This window comes from Dermacentor albipictus, chromosome 9 (genome assembly GCF_038994185.2).
Source record: "Dermacentor albipictus isolate Rhodes 1998 colony chromosome 9, USDA_Dalb.pri_finalv2, whole genome shotgun sequence".
Taxonomy (NCBI): Eukaryota; Metazoa; Arthropoda; class Arachnida; order Ixodida; family Ixodidae; genus Dermacentor; species Dermacentor albipictus.
The window spans coordinates 119,450,008-119,470,226 of record NC_091829.1 but is presented as its reverse complement, the minus strand read 5'-3'; the positions used below and the strand labels follow the sequence as shown (position 1 = coordinate 119,470,226).

General features: G+C 47.8%; 1 protein-coding gene across 1 annotated transcript in view; it reads right to left on the bottom strand.

Moving 5' to 3' along the window:
* LOC135911234 (kelch-like protein 12) overlaps positions 1-20,219 on the bottom strand; it is a 138,275-nt gene that overhangs the window by 102,711 nt on the left and 15,345 nt on the right. Inside the window, exon 4 of the mRNA XM_065443425.1 lies at positions 6,747-6,899. Within this exon, the coding sequence (XP_065299497.1) occupies positions 6,747-6,899 (153 nt within the window). The remainder of the gene's footprint in view (positions 1-6,746; positions 6,900-20,219) is intronic.

The window sequence follows — 20,219 nt, the reverse complement described above, 5'->3', positions numbered from 1 at the left end:
TTTCTGTCGGGAAATTAACGTTACTTGTGCGTCACTTATCGTCCACAAAGCTCACGTTTCACACGATGACGAAGTGCACACTGCTACAGGGAACTGCGTTGAGAGGGAATTTTATTTGTCCCTTGCATGGACATTCCCCAGGCCATGACGTTGCAAAAATACTTCTTAATAGTGTTACAGCAAATATGCAAGCACAAAAAGAAAACAAAAAGACATAGGACAGAGTTCTAACTTTTCCTAGTTTTGATAAGCACTGCCTTGTCACTTCGTTTTTACTTGCGTGTGTTGTAATACTGCTACGAAGAACGCATCCCCAACTATATATAGCCTGTCAGCAAGCATTATTGATGTTCACATCTAGCTCTGCGGACTGTCTGTCAACCGTTCTGTCTGATCCGCACCGCTTCACCTATGTCAGCACCAGCACAAACTCCCTGGCGAGAAGGCCAGCACTTTGTATCCGAGGAAAAGTGTTGCCTCCTAATCTAGTAGCCTTGTTCAGAGGCTCTCCACTTGCTCTCTGCCATGGTACTGGTGTGTAACTTACTTCGATCTGAATAAAAACGGCAATTATTGCCGCCTGTACAAGGACAACTGTCCCTTCACTTTCAGCCAATGGCACGAAACGACAAGAACGAGCGGCACCTGTTCACAAGAACAATCGAGCATACCCCGGAATTCATGTAGCAGCAAACGCTCTCAATGTTTAGACATCTACCATGCAAGGTTGCCACACAAGGAAACCATTTCTACTGGCTAGTCGCACTGTCGCCTTCCAAAGGACAATAAAGAAATTCTGAGTTGTGGCACGCACTCTGTCAGGTCTCTTGTATTTCTCTGCGTATATATGTGTTGTAACACTGCTGCAAATAAGGTGCCATGAATTAGCACGCGAGCAAGCATTATTGAAAGTCATAGAGATAGCTGCCTACCTTTGCCTACCCTGAACCAAATGGTTTTGTCATGGGCATGATTCTATTGGTAGTGAGCTTTTTATCGTCAATCAGGGAAACAAGCTAAGCTGACGACTATTGCAGCCTCGAATTGAATTGGCCCGACAAGAAATAGCAAATGGTGTTTCTTTGCAAGCGAACCTTGTATTGGCCCACAAGTGGCATCGTCGTGGTCATGCAAAAAAACCCAATTGCTCTCAGAGCAGAGCAGCTGCGCGAAAGAGCGGTTCGATGAATTGACAGCTGCGCCGGCGCCGGAGCGCGAGTCATTAGCAAGAATTTTAGCTGCATAGGCGCGCGCCCACGCTACGAGCGCAACCAATCAGAGCCATTTCGCTTCCGCCGGGGTGGGAAAGGGCAGGAAATGGTTTGCCGCGCACTGTGCAGGCTTCGCTTCCATTCAGTTCAGTCTCGGAAAACAGATGGGACGCCCGCGTGTTGTGCGTTCCTCCAAGTAGCAGGTAGAGTTCAACGAGCGGCGGCGAGAAATCGCTCGTAAAAGGGCTCGCCGTCGGCTCACCGATCCAGCTGTTAGAACCGCATGAGCCTAGGCAATCCGGCAGCAAGGAGAAGATAGCGAGCTGAGGCCGCGGGAGGTCCAAGCATCCGGCCCTTGTGGGTTGCTTAACCATGACGAATGTCAGGTGCACGCATGCAGACAACCTTCGCTTACCGCCATTTGCCGACAGGGGAAGGGTTGGTGACTTTTTTATTTTATTCGACCACTGCGCCTGCGCTCCAGCACCGCCACATATTTCTTGTTTGCAAATAGGCCTAAAACAAACTGGTAGACAAGGTTAGTCTATATTTCAACGCGCTGCATCGGAGTGGCGACCAGCTATTGTTGTTGCGCATGTGTGCAAGTGCGCGGCGAGCGAGTGCTTTTTTGCTCAGCTATGGTGACGACGGCGCAAACTATCGTGCACTCCCCGCTGCTTCCTTAAGGTAGCCAGTATTTTAAGTGATTCTTGCTTCTGCTGCTGCCATCAGCCCAAGCCAGGGCATGGTTCATCCCGGTCTAATGCTTTCGCCGTGAGGTATATGACATTGGCTATTGCCGCGCTAGCGTCGTCATATCGTGCTCGTTACGTTGACCCTGCCGCGACGGTATACTGCATAAAATCAGCAACTCCCGGAAAGTAATCGTTTGATTCGTTTTCGAATTCCGGCATGACGCCCTGGCGGCGGTCGACTTTTTAAGGAGGAAATGTTATAAACTGTGTCTATTGTGTTTTGATTTTTGCAGTGTTTTTATGAATACTACAATATTCAAATTAAGCTTTTATAGCATAAAATAAGCGAATGCGTTTTCCCTTTCTCTCTCCTCAGTTACGATGTCTACCGGTTTCTTGTGAGACGTCGAGCGGCCGACGGCTGCTCAGCGCATCCGCATCAGCCGCTCATGCCTCGTGTGGGTATTGTTCTGTGTTGTGCGCGTTGTCCTCGGGCTTGGTGACAATTTCCGGTTTCACTGGGAGACCGACAAAGCGAAAGTTCGATTCCTCTGAATTTGACGGGTGGCAAGAAATGAGCAATGCAGACAAGCTCTGATCATGCGACAAGATGGCTATGTCGGGCCATCAGCGGAAAGTCGTAAATGGGAAGCACGGTGGAGAGGGAAAGGAAGGGAATGTGACACCAACGCCGCTTTTTTTCTGTTTGTGATTTACTTTTACGCCATCCACCACACTGGCAGGAGTTGGCGCTGATATTAGCAGGGTTTGAGTACGAGCTAGTAATTATGTTATTGCAAACGTGACTTAAACAGACACACGTGCCTAGACACACGTACATAGAGATACGTACAGACGTACATATATACAAGGGGACAGAAAGAACGACAGAGACAAGAGCTGACTTCCAACTCAATTTTTATTTCGAATTTCGGTCTGTCTTGTGTAGGCCAGACATGTAGATCTCTAAATGTAAGGTTGCAGGAGCAAAGCAATAAAATGCGAAGAGGGCGAGACGGGTTTCTCAAAGTCAATTGCACACACTGCAGATGTTTTCCGTTCTTGGAAAGGAACAGTACCTTAGCTAGACACACTAATGAAAACACTAGACTTATTATTGAAGCCGCAGTGATTGTTCAGGTTGACTCCATCAGTAAGCCGCCAATTGGATCAGCAGATAAAGAACTTGCTTTCGGGATCGCGCATGCGCTCTCGATCGTCTTAAGGTTGCGCTTCATTTGAATTTTGAGTGCTTGCTGATGATGACTTCTTGTTTTGGATGGGGCGCTTTTGTCTTGGTATAAGTGATCGCTGCGCCGTAGCGCCATGTCTTACACCCCTTGGCGGGTCGACGGGAACGCTATCGCGTTCCACTCTTGAAGGCGAAGCTTAAGCGCCCTCCAATTTTTTTTCTCGTGTTGCTTCGATCACCGCGCGGCGCCCTTCGGTGCCCGTTCGTATTGCGCGCGCATGCGTGGATTTTCGCCTGGGAGAGATTTGGAGACCTTCCGGCTGGCAGACAAGAACAAGAAACAATGCATGGTCGCTCGCTGCCATCACTGCGGGGACTCGACGGATTGCAAGGCGTTCGCTTTAGCGCAACCTCTACGGAAAGTCTTCTCTCGCCGGTGTAGGATACCGAGCAGTATGCGTATGGTTCTCTGCGGACCAAGCGTCTCACGTTTTCTTCGATATTCATTCGGTAGCCACATTAGGTGCCCAAAGTAGGCATTTGCTTCTGGCCAACATGCTTTCCTTTGCGTTATTTTCATTTCGGTGCCCCCCCCCAAAAAAAAAATAAAATGGAGACTCCAAAAGTTCAAGAGCGTGATGTCGTGTGGTTTCTGACAGCGGAATGTCTTTCCTAAAAAGAATATAGTCGCCGTATGGCTCCCGTGTACGTTGAACACTGCCTTTCATTGGCCACTGTGAAGCGTTGAGTAAACAGTTCAAAGTAGGACGTGAAAGTTGCTAAGACGACTCAAGACCGGATGAAAGCCACCGTACAATCACTCCCAATACAATTTCACAGGTTGATGAGCTGATTAGACAACAACGGAGGATAAGCATCGATGAAGTGGCACAGCGTGTGAACATCAGGCACAGTTCGGTTCACACCATAATTCCTCAACATCTCGGTTATCAGCTCTTGCGTGCGCAATAGATGCGCAAGATTTGGAACCACCGCCAAAAGATGGAGAAGTTCGGCGCTGCCTCGACACATCTGATCCGGTACCACAATGAGGGTGACGACTTCTTTTCTGCAATTGTGACCGGGAATGAACCATGATGCCACTATTACGAGCCTGAAACACAACGGCGAAGCTTACAGTAGAACATTTGAATTCACCCCCCCCCCCCCCCCCTACAGAAAGCGAAGGCCGTCATTTCCGCCGGGAAGGTGTAGACGTTTTTTTTTTTCGATCGTCAGATGCCTACACTGATGAGATTTGCTAAACCTGGAGAGACTATTAATCTTTTCCGATATTTTGAAACCGCGGATCGGCTGCGTGTCGCAAGCAAGAACAAACGACGTGGAAAATTGACGAATGCGGTCATCTTTCTCCACGACAATGCCTGTGCCCATGTAGCTGATGTGGGTAATATAAAACTGGCAAAGTTAAAGTGGGAAACACTGCAACCTCCGCCATAAAGCCCAGACCTGTCGCCTTGCGACTTCCTCATTTTGGGCAATTGAATATCAGTCAATCAACCAAGTTTTAATTTTGCCGCAGACAATACATTGTTACTGCGAAAATAGAGGGCCAGAGAAAAAAACTGCATCGGTGCAGCTTGACTAAGCTCTAGACACCCGTACAGCAGCAGTGACACGACGACTTGGTATATGAATTCTGTTACGTAACCATCAGCAAATAAAGGAACGATCAGACACTTCCATCACGAATGGCAATTACAAGAACAATTACACAGCATACATATTTCAATGAGCAGTTTCAATACAGTCAAACAAACTGGTCAAATAACGTTTTGTTAGTAAGGGCCAGACCGTCCACATTTTTTTCGGTCTAGCTCATTTAGTGTAGTTGCTAGAGTGTAGTCAAGTTTTTCTTTCCCATAAGGGAAAGTAGTATGGCGGTTGATATCGGAAAGGGTAAGAAATTGTACTTTCCTGAGATTTCATAATTCTTCGAATAGTTCCGCCCTACCAAATGTGGCGGTTTTATAGGTTCTTAATAATTAATAGCTCAAGGGAACCAGATTCGTGTCGGACGATGACATTAAAGAGTCAGTGACAGACTCTTTCAAGCAGCAACCCAAGGAGTTTTATGAGACTGGAATCACGCGACTCGTTAGTCAGTGGGACAATTGTCTAAATGCTCACTGAGGCTACTTAGAAAAAAAGTACCCCGTTTGTCATATATTCGCATAGACTCACTTGCATTTGACTTGCACTCGTATATTTTGCAAAACTCCTGCTTTCTATATGTGCTCTCTATTGCGACTATAATTTCGGTGCAATTACTCACAATACACGACCGGTGACAGCTACTCCTGAGCTATACACTGAAACAAATGACAGCGTCATCGAGATTTTCTTCAGGCCGTTGTATATGTACAAATATGTAAAAAAAGCTCTTGGCTGACAAAGTTTCATTAAAACATTTGTCTTCAACTTGTTCGTTTCGCGGTCTTTACATTTTTCATATCAGCGGCATGCACTGCTATGCTGGTTTCGAACTGATATAGTTCTAAAGTTCGTGTGATATTTTCCTTACTTGGTAAGTAGACAAAAAAGCATGGAAGTATTGATATCAGTTATTTCGGACACAATTTTTGGGCCATACGAGTGCATTCTTTTATGAAGAAGTACATATTCTACTTGTCAGTGCGTAGCATTCTATAATTCGTTTACAGCATCTTTCGCAATGGCAATGCAGTTATTATTCATGTATTTGATCCCTCGGCAAATTTTATAAGGAGGAGGCCGAGCTGCAACATGAGCACCCCCCGAACGAAATTTCTGGCTACGCCACTGGTGCTCGGGTACGTGGTGTCGCAACGCACTGAACGCCTGCTTACGCATACCCCCATGCGGGGTTTTTAGCTCGCTAATGACACGACCTTTCATTCGCTTTCCCATATAAAATGCAAGTTCGCTTCCTTCAGAAGCTGATGGCAACTATTCTTAACTGTTTTGCGACTCGACAATCTGTTGCTGCACGATGCTTCATTTAGGGTAGCAGACATTTTACGTGACGTCACCTTCAAAAACACACTGTGAAAGTTGCGCTCAGTTTGTCTGCTATGGCGGGGCAAAAGATTGCTGGCGTTCTCTCTATGTAGGGAATTTTAGCCGCGCCACAACGAACAAGTGCAACAGTGTACCCCGTTGCTTGCAGCTATTTGTTTCAAATAATATACACCTCAAAGTGGATGACAATGCACATAACTAGAAAACTTAGGATCGTACCAAAGCTGCCGCATGTATTCGAAAAGTAAAAGGGCCGGAATGTTATTCAAACCGCAAACACACCGTACTTAGGAGAAAACTGCGCGAGTCCTGTTGTCATGCAAGAAAATGGCCTTTTTGAAGTACAACTAACGTGTGCCTCCTTTGGTATGTCACTTAACTTTCGACGACCAAAAAAAATTTACAGTAATTTTCTCCTTGGTATATAAGTGGCGACGTAAACCTTCGTTATGTTCTTGTCGTGTGCCAGTGCGTGTTTGCGTGCGTGTTTATTCGTGTTTTTTGCTTGAGTGTGTGAGTGAGTGCGCCGTTTTTGGCTATGTAGGGTTTGGTGAGACACAGTGAGAGGTTACTCCTAGGTGCGGAAAGTAGAATGTAAATGAGTGAGATGCACCGAGGACGCCGTACCTGAGCGCATCGCTCCTTGATGCATTTCATGTCTAGGTGCTTGGCTGCCTGGAAGACGTCGACAATGTTCTGACAGGTGAGCTGCAGCCGGCCCGTGTACATGTACGCCAGCAAGACGCTGAATGACTCGTGCGTGATCCCGTTCAGCTGCACCTGCATAGTTCAGGGAGTCCTTTTCAAGCCCGCTGTATGAAGCGAATTGGACGATACGGCCACGTGCGTTTATTTCGGCTTGTAGCGACGCTGCGAGCGACGCAGCTCGCGTCGCTGTGACGCGACCGGCGTCACCGCGTCGCAAGCAGCGTCGCTTCACGCGTTTCGCTCCTGGACGCGAAATGTATAAATAGGGGGCCACCGCTTGCGCTGGCTCAGTCCGACGAACGCCCTAGGCGCGCTTGCTGCTTTCGCCGTCACCGAGTTGTTCGCTTGATTGAGGGCGCAAGTTCGTCCATTAAACTGTCTGCCGCTGACGCAGTGTCCCTTTCTGTCTGCCTGCGGCAGACAGAAAGCTCACTCACCTCAGCTCACCGCCACCTACGTGAGAATAGTGTTGCTGAGGCGGTGGTTCGTTCTTTAACCAGGTGTTCAACAGTGCGCAAATATGATCGAGAAATGGCCCATACGGCCCCTGCATTCTCAAATATTTCCTCGAAAAAAACCTTTCATCAGCAAATGTAACGAAGAGTTTCTTTATTCGCTTCTCTCAGCGCCTAGCGCGATCCCACTTATTGCACAGGCCTAACTCCGATGCCCGGGAAGTACAGTAAACATTTATTTTGCTATATGGTCCATGAACGGGGCGTGCATCATAGGAACAATATTAAACACTCAAGAGAATGTAGCAGTTCTTCGCTGCCCATTACATATAGCACCGGTAAATTACAGTAGCCTTCCCAGTAATTTGTGTCACATTCATATTCACTAATTATGTTTGCTGACGTGGTGCCTTTGACAAACAAACGACACTGAGTGATTTTCCTTCCAAAATTTCTATATGGTGTAATAAGAGGCAAATGGTCTTCAATGCCCAGACATGTGTACGCATGCCAGTAACACGTAAACGGCAGCCGCCCAAGTAATGTGATCGCGTAAGAAGTGTGCATCTCGAAACCGTGAACGAGCAAAAATATTAAAGGGCCTGAAAATCGATTTTTAAGGACCTAGCTTTTTATTGCGCAACGCAAAACGCAAAGCTCTCCCTCAGTAGTGTTTACACCTGCAGCGCTTACTTCCCAAAGCGCCTGAATATTTATTGAGCGGAATTTTTTTATCTGAGCAGCCTCTAAAAACCGTTTGCTGGAGCCGTCCTCCCTCCAGCAGCGCTGGGAAGTGAGAGCGATGTCGATAGCTCACCTCGCAAATTGTGAAAGCCACCCATCGTTCTGCTTTCACAAGAGTGAGTGTAACTGTGGTTAAACATCTACATTTCGACCTTTTCAATAACTTTTGAAAATAAGAAAGCTGGTGCAATAAGTTTACGTTGTTGTACAGACATTTCTTATATTTGTACCGCGTTATTCCCCAAATACACGCCTACGTCATGTCTGGCCCCCGCTGTCGTTGTTCCGTTCTTTTCTGCTCATCACAAACTAATGCTGATCTATATAGTGTAAGTCAGGAAAAAAATTTAATAAAAAGTGTACTGCATTTCAATATTAATGAAAAGGTCAATAACCGCGTACACTTGTAGAAGGTCACGTGGTGGACTTCTTATGCAGCTTCATGTTTTTGCGGCGTGGGGCGCCAAACGTAATTTCTCGCGTCTTCTAGTGATAAATTAAAGTTATGAATCCCCGGATAATGAGAAAATGACCCGTTTTAGCTACTACTATAAGGAATCATCGCATGAGCGGGGTTACCTGGATTTATTTTTGTACCAGTTGTCTGTCACTTTAAGGAGTAACGGTAAATTCTAACAGTTCTTAAAATGCACACTTAAATGATCTAGTCAAAAGGGAGTCGAAAATGTACGGCCCCTGTGAGCAAATTTGACTCTGCACGGTATCAAGAAAACACTACCTACAAAAATTTAAGTAAAACCATGCTAGTATATACAGTAGAGAACAAAAAAATGTATTTTGCAGTTCGACCTTGTAACCCAAACTGTTCAGAGTGCTGCAGCTACGCTATGCCAGACGGCTAGCGTAAAGCTATGTTCACACTACGGTCGTAACGCGCGTAACAGCTCTTTCGGCGTATCCAACGTAACTGCTGTAAAAAAAGTTACAGCAGTTAAGCCGGCACCTTTGTTCACATTTACTGCTGCGTAAATTACGGCTTTTACAACAGGCCAATCAAATTTGCAGCTGCAGAATCGACGTCACCAGCGGTCCAATATGGCTCCTGTCAACATGCGAGCGCTGGCCGAGATCGAAGAAATTCACGCTCAAAACAAACTTATAGCCATGTATTCAATCGCACAAAGACAACGAAGGCGACGCAGAAGGGTTTGGGAGTGGCAAGTATTTCTCGACAGGGCCGTGGACGGCGATTTTCGCAACCTTTTCGCCAAGCTCCAATGTTTCATAACTTCATGCGCATGTCACCCCAGCAGTTCCGCTTCCTTGAAAACCTAGTGAGACCACCCATCGAAGTTTGGAGCACGCATCTGCGGCCATCGATTTCCTCGGCGGATAAACCAGATGAACTGAAAAAAATCTCGCAAGGCGCACTGCACCAATTTTCACGAACACAGCCAACAAAATCGTGCGCACGGCATGGCGGAATGGCACTTCCCGCGCCCGGAGCTGTCTGCTGACGGGAGGACGGAAGTGTCGTCACCGGTTGTTGAAAACTGAAAGCTTATCGGTCATTGGCTGTGTCGCAATGGTCGTAATATGACAGTCGTAAATGTTGCCGACCCTTTACCACTCTCACCCGTGATTTTTGCGTGAATTGCGCACGTTGGTACCTTACGTTCGCAGTCTGAACTAGACGCATACGCTTGTTGCTCTTTTGCTTACGCATGTTACAAAAAATCGGCGCCTTACGAACATAGTCTGAACATAGCCTAAGGCAATGCTATCTTGAACAAGCAGTGGCATGTTACGTTATTCGTATTGTCACGTGGTAGTGACGGTGAAGAAAGCAGCCAAACTGGGCAAGACGAAACCAGCGTTTTATTGGGCGAACTTGTGCCCTCAAAAACAGGCTACACTCAAAGAACGGCGACAGCGGCGAACACAGACAGCGATGGTCGAAAATCTGATCAGCGGGTCAAGCGCATCGGCTTTTATACATCAGTCGTCGAATGTTCCAGAGCAATCGCTGGCACCCACGTGCCTTCCACAAAGTTCTACATTATTCGCGTCGCGCACACATGCAATCACATTACGTAAGGTTCGGTCACAGACAGCCGATCGCAGCATCGATAACATTCCAGAAACTTCCGATACATCTAGGCGCGTCCTGCGTTGTGCGATAACATTTGTTAGGCGGTGAAACGTGTCGCCCGATAAAGAGAAACAAGTAGACGTGTCAATACCCCCCCTCTTAAAAATCATTGACCCGATGCTGCAAGCGAAAGTAATAAAGAAAAACACTCGTAGCATAGAGAACAACAGAATAAGGAAGTTCGTCAGCGTCCGTAAAGTGGTTTAAGACGCACCACGTGGACCACTTCAGACCGTGCGCGGTGCCTCTGTGAATGTGAATGCTGTAGCAAGCATGTGACGGGGGCCCCCTCAGGCATAATGTTCGTTCGCCGAAACGCTCGGTGGCCTGCCAAGCTCGGCAGGCAACATTGGTTACCGCGCCGCAATAAACACCGACGAGCAAGGCTGCTCGGCGGTCAGTCATCGTTCAACACCACCACGCTGCGGAGCGTCCGTCTATCGGAGTGTGCCTCGAGCCCTACCTTGTTCACGAACCCGGATGGATCGTGACACTGGCGACGAGGACGGGATGCTCGTGACAAATGCGAAATGCCATCTGGCACGACCTCATGCATAGTCCAGTGCGCCAATACATCGAATGACCTTGTAGGGTCCGAAATAGCGTCGCAATAGTTTCTCACTCAGTCCTCGTCGGCGTATCGGGGTCCAAACCCAAACACGGTCGCCGGGCTAGTACTTGACGAAGCCTCGTCGGAGGTTGTAGTGTCTGCTGTCGGTACGCTTCTGGTTCTTGATCCGTAGGCGGGCGAGCTGTCGGGCTTCTTCGACGCGCTGGAGATAGGTAGCGACGTCAAGATTCTCTTCGTCAGTTACGTGCGGCAGCAAGGCGTCGAATGTCGTGGTCAGGTTCCTGCCGTAAAACAGCTTAAACGGCGTGATTTGTGCCTTTTCTGGCACTACCGTATTGTAAGCAGAGGTTACGTAAGGCAGGACCGCGTCCCACGTCTTCTGTTCGACGTCGAGGTACATTGCTAGCATGCTAGCGTTTTACTGGGCGAACTTGTGCCCTCAAAAACAGGCTACACAAAGAACGGCGACAGCGGCGAACACAGTCGGTGATGGTCGAAAATCTCATCAGCGGGCTTTTATACATCATTATACGCGTCGGCTTTTAAACATCAGTCGTCGAACGTTCCAGAGAAATCGCTTGGACCCGCGTGCCTTCCACAAAGTTCTACATTATTCGCGTTGCGCACACATGCAATCAGATTACGCAAGGTTTGGTAACAGACAGCGAATGGAAGCATCGACAACATTCCAGAAACTTCCGATACATGCAGGCACGTCCTGCGCTGTGCGATAACATTTGTTAGGTGATGAAACGTGTCGCCCGATAAAGACAAGCAAGTACACGTGTCAATATCGAGTAGCTACCCACCGTACACACAAATGGCCCATTCAAAAATGCATCCCAAGGAAACGGCTTGCATCAACTAGTATGCTAAAATATGCGCGCGTTGGTGAGAGATATTTCATTATAGTTAGAGAGATCATACCAACAAAATGCTTGGCATGCTAGTACATGTTTTTGAACGCCACTTATGAAAAGGAAATCAAACATCTTTTAAATAGTTAAAATAATCATAGCGCAGCAGGAAGCCCGGACGATATAGAAGTAGGACCACTTAAGGTAGCTCCTGACGTTGCATTACCACTTGCACATAATCGGAAATTTCTTCCTCAAGACTGGTTGGTGTCTTTCCTGAATAATTAAGAATTGCCCGTTTAAAGTTAATTCACAAAGCTGGCATTCAATAGGATCTCACTTGTTACCGATATATTAATATCCGTCTTCAACCTAACGGCAAAAGTTCTTGGATGCACACTACACACGCTTCGTAAAAGATCTTGCTTCGTTGTCATGCTTGGGTGGCCTCATTTTACTAAGAAACGCTAAACGTTTTAGCTCAGCGAAGACGCACCTGCATCCATCAGAAGTTTCTCGAATGTTACGGATGGTTCTATCCGTTCGCTGTTGTCACCGAACCTCTTATAATATGCTTGTATGCACCACGGGAATAGTGCAGTAGTTTCTGGAACTTACGTGGGCACCAGCAATTACGCTGGAACCTTCGACGAGTCATGTATAAAGGCCGACGCGCTTGGCCCACAAATCAAATTTTTGACGATTGCCTGCTTTGCTGGCCGCCATTGTTGTGCTTGAGTGTTGCTTCTTTTGGTGGACTCGAGTTCGCGCAATATAGAGTTAACTTTGTAAGTCATGGTTTTGGCACTGTGTCGTTCTTCACCGTGACTACAACGTGACATCTGACGGAGGTGCTTTTGCGTCCATGTACTGGGACGAAGGGCCGCGTCCAAACGAGAGCCTAGTCCAAAGCGTGAAGAGGACGCCAATACCACCACTGACCATCGATCTAGCCGCCAGGTGCAAAATTTGCCCATGGAGCACGGGCTCCTACAGGAGCGAAGTACCACCATTATAGACTGAGCATCACTTGCAGCCATCGTAATGCGGAAGCCGAGGGAACCACTTCCGCGGAGTTTCGTTCGAGGACGCAGAAAGCTGGCTCGAGACATTGGAAAGAGTTTCGAACTTCAACCACTGGTAATTTGAGGACAAGCTTCGTTCGCCAGGTGTACATCTCCATGGACGACGTCGCGAAGACTTGGCTTGAGAACCGGGAGACCGCTCCAAGAACGTGGGACCTGTTTATAAGCAACTTCCTGAAGCCCTTTACGAGTGCCGTTCGAAGAGAGATGGCCAAACTACTACTCAAAGCCCCAGTGCAACTACCCAATGAGAACATCATCATCTTCACGGAAGAGCTGACCCGTCATTTCCTTCACGCCGACTAGGAAATGTCCGAGGAGAAAAAAAGTCCGCTTCCTTATGCGGGGCCTAAAGCAAGAACTGTCTGCCGGACTGACCGCAAACTCACTGAAGACTGCAGTACATTTTTTTGGCAGAGGCGATGATGATTGAGAAGTCTCTGGAAACGTGCACTAGGCTATAAATATTGCCGAATGCTCACGCCATACTGTGAAATCCAAGCACTGAGCTCCGACGACCTGCGAGAGACAATCAGGACCATGGTGCGCGAACTTCGCAAGTTGTCCCCTTCGTCGCGTCCTCGGGTGGCCTAAGTCACTGACATGATCAAGGACGAATTTGAATGGTTACTGGGAGTTTCTGAAGTGCGCAAGCCGAATCGCCGCATCTCGTGGCGGAAGCAATACGCTGCCGTACCCGGCCGTAATAATACCCTAGACGCCCACACCAGGGTATGCCACCACCACCAGCTCGCCCACCCGGCTACCAGCGCAAGTAACCGAGAAAGAGACGTCTGGCGCGCTCCCGACCACCGCCAGCTCTGCTACCACTGCGGAGAAGCGGGCCACATCTGTCGCCGGTATCCACACCGCGAAATGAGACAACGAGGGCTCGCTGTCAACTTGTCGCCACCACAGCTTGGCGAACGACCTCTTGACATCACCGACTACCTCACGGTAACACAGTAAACAACTCGACCACCTTCCTGCTTCCCGTTTGCCATCACCAGGTTGCTACATCTCACCACAGTGCCGGCCGTCACGGGCGGATGCGACCGGCAATACTCGGGGCCGGTAAATTAGCCTTCATTCTCAAAACTGAAAGCAGAAACAGAGAGAGGATCGGTTGCTGTTGTTGATGTCGAAAATCCTACGTAGCCACCGACGACTCTTCAACATGGTACTCAATGATGTAGCAACGACGCCGCGGTGAAGGCGAGGCCTAGAAACCAAGATTGCGCCACCTACAACAGACCTGACGACGACACATAAGAACAACAGAACGATGCGAGGCAGCTGTGATCCGTCGCAGCGACATAACCCTAACGCAAGACAAAGAACCAACGATATCGACGTGTTTCTCGATGGCCACACCATCACCACTCTAGTAGACACAGGAGCTGACTACTCCGTCACCAGTGGATCTTTTACCACCAAGCTGAAGAAAGTCAAAGCTACCTGGGGCGCTTCTGATATCCTGACAGCTGCAGGATACTCTATAACACTGACTGGAATATGCATGGCAAGAGTTCCATTGTGACTTTGCTTATCCTGCAAGAGTGCTCACGCGAGGTTATTCTCCGGATAGACTTTCAGAATCAACACCGAAAGTCGAAGCGATAACGCTGGCCACAGACCAAGCGATTGCACCGGAGAAGACGTCAAATCAGCATGTCTTGAGTGTACTTGAAGACCAAGTCGGCATTGCGCATCGCGCCAGCATCATGGTTTCCATCGAGTCAGAAGCAGCCGAAAACCTGAAACCTGGAAGCAATTGTCGAGAACGACCAGCACGCCTCACTTAACCATAAAATCGGCTTCGCAAAGGTTTTTGGAAGATAAGAACACGGAGGGAAAGCACAAGTAATTGTGGCCAACTTGAGCCAGGAGTATAGACAACTGAACAAGGGCACGCATATTGTAAACGTTGAGGAAGTAGCAGCAGTCAACGATGAATTTGTCACCTTGGATTGTGCCGAAGCTACAGCGACAGTGCGTGTGCCTGAACCAACTTTCGATATTAATCAGAATTTTCCAAGGGATAAGGAAGAAAAGCTCAAGAATTCCCTTCAACAATACAAGAACTGTTTTTCGTTGTTTTTAGTCATCAAGGAATCCAGAAACACGACCAGCTAAGAGCCACATAATCACCGAGAGAGAGAGAGAGAGAGAGAGAGAGGACATTTATTTATCATGAGTTTGGGCGACTTCCTCGCAGGGTGGAGCCCTTTGTTCAGGGCCCCATTGGCTCGCGCCACTCCGCGTGCCTGCCGATCAGCTGTCACTGCTCTTGCGGGTCTGAGCTGGTCAGCGCAGTCTCCAAGGAGGAAGGAGAACGTGAAGGAATAGGGGAGTAGCCCGGAGGGTGTGGGCACTTCCAGGGGCAATGATGTACTGCGGGCTTTGCTCCACAATAGGGATAGTATGAGGGATATTGTGTGGGGTGGAAGAGGTGAAGATAAAAGAGGCAGGGAAATGAATTAGTTTGAAGCTGTCGCCACGTGACGGCCTCTTCTCGATTAAGGAAATTATGTGGTGGAGGGAAGTGTCTCCTGGTATCTCTGTAACATCGTAGAGTTTCAGTGTAGTTCAGTGGTTCTGTCGGTGCGTCGTCTGGGTTGGGCAGCTCTTCCAATGGCGCCCGGTTAGGGAGCTCTCGGGCTACCGCATTAGCACGTTCATTACCATGGTGAGAGACGTGTCCAGGTGTCCAGACGATATGCACACTGTTTAACGCTGTGGGGTGTAATGATGTAAGGATGCGGTGTGTGTAAGATGTCACCCTCCCTTGAGCCAAAGTCCTGCAGGTGGTAAGTGAATCAGTGAACACTGTGATGGGTCTATCTGGTGCCGGCATCGTTGAAGCGTGTACGATGGCTAGGGCAATGCCACTGTCCACAGTGTCGAGCGTGGCCGAAGCTCTCAGAATATCTGCACTATCTAGTACGACTAGACATAAGGCACGTTTCTGTGGGTAGCGGGCCATGTCGGTGTATAGGACTGGAGTGTTTGATTTGACATCGCCAAATAGGTGAGCCAGGGCTTGTGCTCTTGCTTTTCGTCGACCTTTATGACGGTCAGGGTGCATATTCCGGGGAATAGGGGCCACGTGAATTTTGTTGCGAATGCTAAGCGGAAGAAGTGTGCGGATTTTCTGTGATGGTTTTCTTGGTATTTAGTATCCTAGCCGGGATAGAATGTGGCACCCTTGCATTGTTCGTTGCAGACGTTGCAATTGGCTGTTAAGATGACCTTCAACTAGTTCGCGGATGGTTTTGTGCACCCCCCGTCATAGTAGGAGCTGCGTAGACGCATGTTGGGGTAGTCCCAGCACTGCCTTTAGTGCCGAACGGACGAGGGTGTCCATCTGGTGCATCTCAGTCTGAGTCAGATTATGATAGGGGAGGTGGTAGGTTAATCGGCGAATGATGAGGGCTTGCACGATTGGGAGTACGTTTTGTTCTTTCACTTCTTGTCGGCGGTTTGTAATGCGCTTTATCATGTGCGTTATTTGGGTAAGTTGTTGGCGGAGCACGTGTAGGGTATGTGTGGCCTTCCCGTTGTGTTGTATATGAAGTCCTAGTACACGTAGTCTGTCTACCCTTGGAATAACGTTGCCATTGAGACGCAATGTGATGGCTGGTGGAATATCGGCCTTGTTCCGTTTTTCACCGAAGAATGCACTCGGATATTCGATCAGAGCCCGCACCGAGTTTCGACACGGGACGGGAACGAGAAGCCATAAAGCAGCAAGTCGATGAAATACTGCACGACGATATTATCAAGCCATCGCAAAGTCTGTGGGCGTTTCTGTGGCAATAATGAAGAAGGAGGATGAAACTCTGAGTTTCTGTCGATTATCACGGCCTTGAACAAAATCACGAAAAAGGACGTATATCTCCTCCCACGAACAGATGATGCATTAGACCGGCATTGCAATGCTAAGTACTTTTCGTGAATAGCTCTCAAGACTGGTTACTGGAAAACTGAGATCGGCGAGAGGGATCGAGAGAAAATTTTCGTCACGCTGGACGGCCTCTTCAAAGTCAAAGTCATGCCATTTGCCCTTTGCTGTCTGCTTGCAACGTTCCAGCGCGTGATGGGCCCATTCTTCGCAGTACTGAAGCGGCGGACTTGTATCGTCTACTTGAATGAGGTTGTAGTATATGCTACAAGTTTTAACGATTCCTTGACGTAGCTTCAGACAGTACTGGAGGTGACAAAATGATCGGGACTTACCCTGAAGCCGGAAGAATAGCGTTTCGCTTGCGAAGAACTTCGATTACAGGACACGCCATAAGCAAGCTTAGAGTCCGTCCCGACCTGAATACGACAGGTGCCATGGCTAAGATCCCGCGGCCCGTCGACACAAAAGCAGTGTGCATATTCCTTGGTCTGTATGCCTGTTACAGGTGCTTTGTCAGATACTTATAAGGCAAAGCCGAGCCATTGACCCATCTCACGAAATGCGATGTCAACAATGAATGGGAAACCTAACAGGTCGACGCATTTAGGAGCTGAAACTATGGCTGCAGTCCCCACCGGTACTTTCAAATTTCGACAAAGAAGCCGAGATGGAAATCCGCACCGACGCAACTAGCGAACACTCTTTAAAAAGCTGGCACTCGTTGGGGCTTATTCCACAGCAATAATCGTCATCTGCTTGCTTGCATACAAGCAATCGCCAACCGACAGCATTCAGGAGGAATAGGGCAGCCACATTTGGATGACTGCTAACCGTTTATTCTGCACACTGCAGGCGGGAATATTTTAAAGCGAAGCTTTCCTGGCCTCTTCCTTTGACTTTCTCACTGCTACTGCTGCTGTTGCTGCTGTTGTCTGGCAAACCGCGTACAAGACAGTAGCAAGGCGACGCGATAAACTCTTTTGGACCCACCACATCGAATGTGCCCAATCTCCTTTGGAGCTCCCGGGGCTTTGCCACATTAGCCTCTTGACAGCTGTGAGTATCCACGGCCCCCCTTTCAGAAGCACTGTAGAAACTGCAGCGCCTATCATTGTACTAACGTGGAAGCCCATAGGGGACGTAGATAGAATTGCAGAGAGGAGGGGGAGAAGAGGCAATTGCCATACGAAAGGTAGGGGGAGAGGGAACAGATGACGTGAGAAGGCAAGAAAGCACTACTACTATAGACAAGACAGCGGTTGCGGGTAAACTGGATAAACTTATGTTCAACGAACGGTACAGTAGGTTTCTCCTATTTCTGAAAAATAAACGCAATATAAATACTTCAAGCGGAGAACTTATGCAGGGCATGCAGAGCAGAGTAGCCTTATTTAAAGCGTACCACAAGATCCAGGTGACACTACAGAAGCGGTCGCACGACGTATCAACACTTCTGCGCCCCATGCGCTAGCTTTGCAGATATGGCATTGCTTGAGGTCGGGGATTTGCTGCAGACCAAAGCAGCCGCATTGCGACTGGGGTGAAATAGAAAATGTACGTGCACTTAGATTTGGGACACATTAAAGAACGCCACGATGCCTAATTATTCCGGAGTTCGCCACCATAGCGTGCCTAATAATTCGATTGTGGCTTTGGCACTTAGAGCCCCATAATCCAATTAAAATACTTCTGCGACAATGCGATGTGTCATATGAGGCAATGACTATGCTCAACCCTGGCCGAGGAGGTTATGAAATATGGTGTACAACAGCGCCTCAAGCAAACACCTCTCCCTGTGTGTTCCGTGTACTATGGACACAAACAGCAGTAGTGCACGCAAGGTAGCGTTTAATACTCACCACTGTCATGTTAGAGGAAACGTTGAAAAAATTAAGCTTTCGCCTTCAACATCATTGCTAATTATCGTCAGTCAAAGCAACCAGCACAGAAAGCTTCGCTTACGTCGATTCCCACAGTGCGTGGGATCTGCACAATATTAATTTCGTGCACTCCAGCTTCCATTCTCCAACTCCAGCGCAATCATTCTCCAGCTCATTCTCCAGCTCCAGCTTTCATTCTCCAGCTTTCATTCTCTTTTTACTCCAACTTTCATTCGCGGTGCCCTATCTACTAGGAACCCAACTTGTTCAATTATACTTTTTCTCTTTGGTTGTTTTACGACCATTAACGTTCCAAAAGAGCATCCTACACACCATTTTATGCATGAGGTGGAACGCTGTCAAAGTTAGCGCTCTTGTTTGCGCAGCCTGTTTCTGGGACCAAAAAAAGATAGTGTGATGCTTGTGTGGATCGAAAAATAATAAATGCTTTGCCAGCAAGCTTAATACACAATAGATTTCTCATCAGCTCGGTCAAAATACGCTCTTATTGCTGGCAAAGCGATTGACATCTGTAGATTTCTATTTAGCGTATGTCGTTTTTATCGTGCCACATTTAAACTATCCCAGCACGTCTGTCCAGCATGTGTACCCTTTCCGGCTCCACTCTTGAGAAAATGGTGTCCAGCTCAACCTCTTCAAACACCTCTCCCGAATGCATTTTTTTAAGAGTTCGTGCACCGAGGTTGTCAAGGCACGCCAAGCAAGGAATTGCAAATATGTATGTCCGCACCAGGATTTGTTTCCCGGAGAAATACTGAGTGCTGTGAGTGAGGACACTGGAGTATCCGCCCATACCATTGCCAAATTCAATAGGTAGCCTCTGTTGTGTCGCGGAAGAAAAGACCTCGGGACGCGACCATTTCAAGCTCGCAAACCATCAAGCATGACAGCTTCAGAGTCCATGCCGTCTACCTGAAAGTGCACAGCATGTGTGCGAAGAACACTGGAGTGTGTACAAAAGACTGTCCGCCAAGACGACGACCTGCAGAACTTAAAGAAAACGAATTTGTGGAAGATAATGAAGAACATTGGCTTGAAATTTGGGAACAGACAACAGGCTGGACGCGCTGATCGAGCACAGTTATATCGTTGCCTGGTGTCGCGGCTGCCTGCGGGTGGCCAAATAATTCTGGACACACGGCAGGTAGGAATCGTTCTTCGAATATTTTCTTACGCAGCACATTAGACTGGTTTCATATAACGTGATGTTAGCGTTGCAACTTCATAACCGTTATAGCGAGTTCCATCTGCATAACAACTGAAAAAAAAGTCGGCTTAAACACGTGGTTGTTCTTCCTGGGATTTTGTACAGAAGTGGCATTTCATGACCAGTTTTTACGCCGCAGCGTTAAGGGCCCCGGGTCGCACAAAATCCAGTGTCGGCGTCCGGCACCGGCATCTCCGGGAAAGACTATTCTCGTATATATTTAAGTATATGTATATGCTACACCTTGCCATTTGACATGTGTTATATACGGGTTTTATTTCCCAACCATTCCATCACTTAAGTTGCTCATATCTTGCCTTAAATTCTTGACAAAATCATTCCTCGAAATTTTGAGAATTACAAGCCACAAACAAATGTCATGAAACGAAACACTGACAGCGAAGGCCTTTAAGTTCAATCTTCTGAATCTGAAATATTGAAGCTTCGAAACACAAACATAAACCTCAAAATTATGTAACTTCTTTTGCGAGAGTGTGTTCTACTTCCGGGATAGGTCCACGCCAATTATTTTTTACCGTTTCTACCAGAAAG